Source organism: Pinus tabuliformis, chromosome 5_1, assembly GCF_031772625.1.
Source record: "Pinus tabuliformis cultivar Carrire ecotype Pingquan chromosome 5_1, CPIR1, whole genome shotgun sequence".
Classification (NCBI taxonomy): Eukaryota; Viridiplantae; Streptophyta; class Pinopsida; order Pinales; family Pinaceae; genus Pinus; species Pinus tabuliformis.
This window is the reverse complement of record NC_142305.1, coordinates 939,597,282-939,605,848: the sequence shown is the minus strand read 5'-3', so window position 1 is coordinate 939,605,848 and position 8,567 is coordinate 939,597,282. Positions and strand designations below refer to the sequence as shown.

Here is an 8,567-nt window from a genome sequence, read left to right as displayed (position 1 = left end):
AGTGTGATTTTTTGGATTTTCTGTTGTTAGAATTTGGTGGAAAAATTTAAGGTGAAATCTGGATTTGTGTTTTTTAAACTCGTTTTTTGACTATATATATGGATTTGAGGTGAAATCTTGATTTGTGTTTTCTGACTATATATATGGATTCAGCATCCTGAAAAACCCCGCACTTCGATTGTGCAGGGGTTACCTATCAAATTTGTGATTTCAATAAACTTCTACCAAATTTTATAGAAATTAAACTGGAAAAACTCACCTAAAAAACTTCTAAAAAATCTCAAAAAAACAACTCCAAAAATAATATTTTTTAAACATGATGGTCAATTACTCTTTCATAATTGATATGTAAAGTTCACAAGATTTTAAATATTTTAGAATGCCAAAATTTAATGATCACTTCTTTTAACAGCTTAAAGCCCTTTAGAATGGCCAAGATGGGTTAAAATTTGAACCTTGAATTTATATATTTGAGCATAAACAATATTTATACTAATATTGCATTATGATTATTAATTTTTTAATTTTTCTAATAGAATTTTACATAAATAGAAATAATATTTTAAAATAGAATGTTATGTGGTATTGGTTTTTTTACATAAATTAGAAATAATTTTTTTATTTTAAAATAATTTTTTACTAGAATGTTATGTGGTATTGGTTTTTTTACATAAATTAGAAATTATATAGAGTATATTTCACATTTAAATATAAGAGATTTAAATGAATCAATTTTAGTGAATTATGTTAAAATTTAATTAAATGGTAAAGATAATGTTTTCTTTGAAGATGTTGTGAAGATGGAGGGTTGGGAAGACAATGTGTCTTTGAGTTCCCTCTGCTCCCATTTGCTTTAATCATTGATATAATTTCAACTTTGAAATGTGGGTGGTTGCATGAAAAGTGATTGAGCATAGTAAGGAGGTTTGTGGATGGTGTTGGAGTGTGGAGTTGAGATACTTATGAAGGATCATGTGGTATGTTTGAGGTTTCACAATGGTAGCTTTGTTGAATGAGGGGAACATCTCTTTTATAATTCTGGTTTGCAGTAGTGGCGTATTTCATGGCATGACCTCCTATTTTTCTAGCTCTATGTATAGTGGTGAGGTTGTTAAGTTCTAATGGTTGTTGTTTAAGCCATTGTGGTAGTCATATCTAAGTGTGCTAGCAATTTGTGATCTAACCTATGCTTGATAGTTTCCTATATGTGTGGCTAAGGTCCTTTAGTGTTCTTATTAGTGATTTCTCTACATAATAGTCACTCTTGTGTTTAGATCCTTTGGTTTTCATGTTTCTTATTGAAATGTTGCATATGTTCACCTCACTAGTTGAACTTACAGTATTTTGCTTACCCATCCTGCTTTTCGATTGCTTGGAGCATATGACCATGGCTTTAACTTACTAAAGAATTTTTTGTCCCTCCAAGGTGTGTTGGATTTTCTTTTCATCAAGGATGAGTTACTGGGGAATGGTGTTCAAGGTTATAGCGTATGACATAATGTCCTCTTTCGACTTCATTTTTGAGAGGATAACTCATTCCACAATTCACTAGTAAAAGATATCTTTGATGCATTACCCCTTTATGGTAGCATTGCCTTTTTGCTTAAGTAACTTGGTATATGACACCCCCTTTGTTGTTACCAAGGCTTTTGTAAAGAGTGTTTTTTGAGGTACCTTTGGGAGTGTGCGTTCCTCCCATACTTTATCAATAGTTTATGGGGGTCAATTTCTCTATAGACTCACATTTCTCCCTTATATGGTGCCAATGTTTCTTAAAGGGACATTTTGATCTTTGTAGCAACGTAATCTTAGTACATGCATGTTAAAGTATGTGATTCTAGGTTTTAGTTTGTTTGGTAGTACCTATGACTATATGCTTTTGCAATACACCCATTTTTGTAAATTAATTAAAAAAAAATATTTAAAGAAATGTTTTCTTAAAAACATAATTTCACTTATTTTTTCAAATAGTGGAAAAACCTATCATAACTTAATTGTCAAAGCAACAATGGGGACAACCATCACTAGTTGTTATCTACACTTTGGGAGTGTGTGTTCCCCCCATACTTTATCAATAGTTTATGGGGGTCAATTTCTCTATAGGCTCGCATTTCTCCCTTATATAGTGCCAATATTTCTTAAAGGACATTTTGACCTTTGTAGCAACGTAATCTTAGTACATGCATGTTAAAGTATGTGATTCTAGGTTTTAGGTTGTTTGGTAGTACCTATGACTATATGCTTTTGCAATACACCCATTTTTATAAATTAATTTCTTTTTAATTTTTTTTATAAGAAATGTTTTCTAAAAACATAATTTCACTTATTTTTTCAAATAATGGAGAAACCTATCATAACTTAGTTGTCAAACCAACAATGGGGACAACCATCACTAGTAGTTATCTACAAATGCAAGTTGGCTCATCATTGTTATTCAAGCACAACTATAGTACTCGCAATAACCCATTGGTAGTCCATAAAAGGGCACTCCCCTCTTGCTAGAAGCCTCTAGGTTTTTGGCCATTAACTTATTTCCTTAAGTTTAAAGAAACAAAATCTTAGTCAAATAAACACACTTTTAAATCTAACTCCACAATTTAAAATCCAAGTTCATCTCATTCAAATTTTTAATTTTTAAATAATTTAAGAATAAACTAATTTTTAAAAATATAATTTCTCTATTAATAAATTCTAAATAATAACCCCACATTCTATCAATTTTTTTCCTTTATTTTGAAAGAAAAAAAGAGACCACTAAAAGCAAAAGTTGGCGTGATATAAAGTTAGAGTTGGAATTTGAGAACCTTGACAACCCATCACACAATTTTAATGACTCAATCACTTATTTTAACAATTTAATAAATAATGATGGCAATTTATATGACTCCTCACTCAATAGAAAACGATAAAATTTCATAGCTAAAATCATAGTATACTCATAAAATCGTACTCATGAACATTAAATGTAGCGTACTTTGTGTATATGTCACTTTGTGCTCCGTATACGAAGTCGATTATGCGTATTATAAAATCCAATCGAATCCAGCATTAAAAGGACAAATTGTGGCACATGGGAATTATGAAGCACTATGCACTTTCCCGGATTGCGTACCTTGACTCTACTTTTGTTTTGTAGCCATTTTTAATATGTGTAGGGCCTGCCTCCATCTTTATTTATTTGTCATCTTTAATAGTGTACATTCACTTTCTTCATCTTCATTATTTTTTTTTTATTTATTTGGCAAACATGGTTGTACTATTACTTTCTTCATTATTTATTTATTTTATTTGGCAAACATGGTTGAACACCAAAACGTAAGTGCTTTTGCCCATCGAAACAAAAGGGTAGGTATATCTTTTTGTTTTTCAGTCTTCTCTTTTTCCATTATCTGCCCCCATGGCATGGTTTTTGTCCTCCTAAAGGGAGATACTAAATCTCACACTCGCTCCCGATCTTGTGTTGTACACAAGCCAGTGTTGACGTGTCAACCATATGTGTGCTCCCGTCGGTTGGAAGTCCGTGCATATGCACCCTATCTTAAAGGACAAATAGGATGCTACGCTAACACCCTAAACATGTCATATTTCGTTAATAGCTTAAATATAGTACAAGATAGGTTTGCAATAAGTGTTATATAGTAGTTAGTATGGAATGTAAAAATCAGTTGGGAATAGTGTGTTTTATAGATTAACTGTAGTCTGGTAGACATTAAAATTTTTTTTTTTTTTTTCTTCTTGTTGTAATTTAATTTAAATATAATTAAATTAAAATAAAAACAATAAATAAATGTACTATATTAACTAAATCAAATTATTATATAATATGACTAAACACTACACCTAACCAAAAAATAAAACTATATTATTTAAAAAAATAAATTAATTTATTTTTCTATTGTTAATTTAAAAAAATACAATCTAATTTTTAGTGAAACAAAAAAATAATTGATGGTCGCCCTCTATTATCGTAGCAAGAATGATTGAATTTTTTTTTAATGCAAAATATATATTTATAATAGTGGTTTTTTTCTTATTTTATTTTATTTTAAAAAATGCTTTATTTTATTATAAAATAAAAATTATAATTAAAAAATTGATATATTATAATATTAGACCATAGACTTGGTAAGCTAGCTTTAAATTCTAGCCAAAGCCACCTAAGGCTCAAACGAGGTTGGTATAAAGACAGGAGGGTCTGGTTAAACTATTGGGAGATCTAAGAGAATATTGCATTGCAAAACATTAATAACATTAAAAATATTGTTACTTCTAAGTTCAAAGAAAAAATGTGGTGTGAGAAAGATTCAGCAACTAATAAGATATTATAAGGAGGTCATCAACCCCACCCTAGAAGATCAAAAGTGTCTCTCTCTTTAACTAGCTCAAAGACGAAAATTAATATATGCAAGATTAGAACGCCATAGTGAAACCGGTAGTTGGGTAGTTGCTAAAACACCATGGATGGAAAGGATCTACCATCTTTGTGAGAATATGAACATCAAGGATGAAAATCACTTCCTCTTAGAGTGCCCCGCGTACAACCACATTAAATCTCAGCTTCATAATCTTTGTTGCAACACTGACCTTCCTAGCTTTTTACGATGTCAAAATTATAGTGAGTTCTAGAAGCTTCTCTCCAAGCTTTTTGAGCATAGAAATAAAATCTTAAATCAAACTAAATAATACCACATTAGATCTAATTTTCATAATCTTTGTTGCAATACCGACCTTCCTAGCTTTTTAGGATGTCAAAATTATAGTGAGCTCGAGAGGCATCTCTCCAAGCCTTTTGAACATAGAAATAAATTTTAAAACAAACTCAATAACTTCAATACTTTAATAACAAATTATATCTTTGATCTAACCTCTTTGAAATCTTGAGTGTTTTTCAATAATGTTTAAAAAGAATGCTACAAGTTTTTTATTCTTCATATTGTGTATTTATACGGTAAGTATTTAATTATACTGTGAAGAAACCCGATGTGTTAACATATATAAAATAATTACGTAAATTAAAACAACATAACACCCATTTGAATCCGTCTTAATCATATATCTAAAATTGGAAATCTAAACTTATTCTTAAAAATGGTCTTAAAAAAAATTGTATTTTCGTTGAGTTAATATTTATCAACATACCTAGGTGTATTACATCAAGAGTAATACATTTACAATTCATTAATAACATTAAGAAACAAGGGGAGCTGCGACGCAGCGAGTCCCTGCGTGAAGTTCAGCCTGTAATATGTTTTTAAGAAGCAAAATGCAGCATGCAATTTACAGATAATATAACGTACATGAGTACAGAGAAGGTTCTCTCATTTCAAAATCTGAGAAATCCTTGTACAAATGTTTTGATGATATTAGCACTATGGAGGACAAATTTATGAATGTATGTAAGGTACTGAAAGTTAGTATAAGCTTCCAGGATAAGCTGTAATGCTTTTTGACTCTTGGAGGAAGACTGTAATAAGTACATTTAGCATCTCTTTTGCTCATATATGAACAGGTGGTCATGATAAGTAACCGATCCAAGAAGGAATGTTCAATGTATATTTGATTTCTATCTTGGAAACATTAATATAAAGATTTGTTTTTCTATGGAAATAAAAAAGGAGACTTAAGCATCGAAAGAAGCATTGATATCATAAAAAGATTATAACCCAAAGTGCTTTGCAACAATGAAGGGGAAAAATGTGCAGTAAGAATATTCAATGATCAATCTTATCATTAGTAATGGATGCATCAAATGAAGCTCAAAAGATAAATTAGCTCAATACAGAATTCACTCGAGCTTGTTAGAATTTCCATATCTCAATACTTGATTCAAGGCATGCAAGTAACAAAGCCGTAACAAATTTTGATCTGAAAAATTGAAGCATTGATAATCCACTAAGTCATGTAACCAGCAATGTGCATTATTCATTAAACAAATTAATCAAAACCCTACTACAGTAGCCATGCTATCTCAGGAAAAATGAAATACTTATAACCTTTTAGGGAGAACACTGGATTTAAACTAACTAATCAAATTCCTGCTCCATTCCATCTGCTAAAAACAATGCTTGACTCCCAATCATTTTCACTGCTCACGACTGTACTATGTTATAGGCAGCCAGAAACCATAATAGAAGGTTCAATGGAATCAAGTTTTATGTAATCAATATTAACAGCAACAACTAAATACACTAAATAATTTTTTCCGAAGTTCAAATTTTGATTAAAGAGTAGATATCGCTACATATATTATATTGCAGTACAGCTATGCGTCTTAAACCTGCAATTGCTTTGCAGTATAAATTGAATAATAAGAGTTAGCAATCAGTCAGACACTGAACATAATGCGCTGGCAAGGCTTGCACGACCATTCGGGAATCACCCTATGTAATCATATGCCAACAATAAAACTCTAGAAAAATCCCTTTTATCCGACGTGAGTGATGTTTTTTAAGAACTCAAGCGAGAAACAGACTAGGAACCAAATCAAAGGTGTATGTGGCACGTTCGAATGACTCATTAAAACTCCACGCGTGAAGCCCTTTCAGAAGTAGCTCTCCACGCGTGAAGCCACTCTCCACCCGTCAAACGATGATGTTGATGGTGGTAAGTATTTCTCTAGCACTGGATTCACTGATATTGCCTCAGGCGTGGGAAACGGCGAGGCAGATTCCACTGGTGTGGTCGGTGGACTTGGAGGCTGCGGCCACTGTCTTCTGAGGGCGCCGCAGACTCATATAAAGGACTGCATTTTGTTCGCCGAATTCGAATCTGGGGCTGTTCCAGTTCCTGCTCCCGAACGAAGGTGCAGGCGAAGGCGATGGCGATGACGCTCGGGGTGTCTGAAACCTTGATCTGCTGTTCTTGGAAGAATCCATGGAATTCTTTCGCTGGTGACTTTCAAGCTTGAGGACTTGGAACGAAGCAAGGGACCCGCCACGTCCAATCCTAAGTCTGCGATCCTGGAAACCTGATAGATTTTGGACTATTACAGTGAGTCACAAATTTAGGATTTATTAATCACAGAGGAAAATCGAACCAGCTCCAAGAAGAGATATATTGAACGCTGAGATAATAAAAGCTATCTCCTAAGTCTAATAGACTTTTGGTTAGCTAGTTTATTTATTAGTCGTTTTGTAAAAGAATGAGCTTGTCTGCCAGAAAAATTCATACTTCGTCTAACTGTACAACCATTACTTGGTAACAGATCCAAAATGATTATTCCAGAGATTCAGCATCGTCTTCGGCCTCTCCGACAGTTAGCGAAAGGACAGCGAATTCATATGCTGGCAACGAAGCAGCAAAGATGTTTTCCAGCATGCGTGAGTTCCAGTCCTTTTACATGTGTTATTACTGTCATATGTGGTATATACGTTAAATAAATCGCTACTAGCAACCCACTACTAATTTCTCTTCGAAAAGGAACATTTACCCAGAAAGGGGGTTTTTCACGCCTGATGAGATCAACATTGGTCCAGCAAGATTCATCAACGAAGTCCATGTATTCGCCCTTGTCTTTCAGGGGAGATGCTGCGGTTATGGACGAGGTGTAAGTGCGAGCGCTCAGAATATCCAGACTCCCATTCACCGCGGCTTGGATAACACCAGTCTGAAGCGCAAAAAAGGGAAAAAAAAAATAGAAGTTAAAACCCCATACTCACAAAGTTGAATGGGAACCCTAAATAATTATTTACCTCTTTACCTCTGGATCTTTGGTGTAATCCGTGGGAGTGGCCATGTGAACCACGAAGTCACAGCCATGAACGGCAGAATCGAAGCTGCCCTGTGCATTAATGTCAGCTTTGAAAAGCGTAAGCCTCTCCGTGGCTCCCGGCAGCGACAGAATATGGCGAGTTGAACAAACCCCAGCAGAACCCCAGCAGAAGCTAACATGCAACGGAATGCAATAAAGAAGGAAGACCAGGCGCAGGGCCAAAGGCAGCATAGTACAGAAAAGACGATGAGCTCGGTTGACTGCTTTGCTCGACTCATCCGGTTCAGGCGTTCCCTTATGCAGCAAGGGAAAGTGGGCGGGGAATCAGCATCTGTTGTGCATGCAGAGTGACACCTCCCGCCATGCAAACATTGACCATACGGCCGACACCTGCGAAAGAACAAGCACGTTAGCAGCGAAAGAACAAGCAAGTTAGCAGACAACGAATTGAACACTTAACATTAAACATTAAGGGATTAATGTCAGCATTAAAACTAAACCGCACACCGTCAGGGAGACTTGAATATGGGTAAGTATCAGTTTAACATATGGTCCGGCCTCTTCCGCCTCGGGAAGAGGCCAAATAAGATGGCCAACAGAAGATCGGCTGCAAACTTTAGCATATAAGTGATAATACCACTAAAAAACCCCGCGATTTATTGCTATCTCCCCGCCGAACGGTTACTATAGTCCCTGCCGGATGCCAGATGGCAGGGACTAATAAAATTGTAATTCTATTTAGTATCAAAACATTAAATACGATCATTCACTAGATTGTTTAATAAACTAATGTTTAGGAAGAAACTCTCTCACCAACTTGGAATTCATGTAAAAGAGGTGGGATGTTATTGTCCTC

General features: G+C 34.3%; 1 protein-coding gene across 1 annotated transcript; it reads right to left on the bottom strand.

Annotated features, from left to right (window-relative positions):
• Positions 1-7,215: 7,215 nt before the first annotated feature.
• LOC149167867 (putative anthocyanidin reductase) lies at positions 7,216-8,207 on the bottom strand. The gene is made up of 3 exons (XM_089430616.1): positions 7,700-8,207; positions 7,430-7,606; positions 7,216-7,332 (listed from the first exon to the last, which is right to left on the bottom strand). Exons 1-3 carry the CDS (start codon positions 7,940-7,942, stop codon positions 7,216-7,218), a joined length of 537 nt encoding a protein of 178 aa, XP_089286742.1. The 5' UTR covers positions 7,943-8,207.
• Positions 8,208-8,567: the final 360 nt, after the last annotated feature.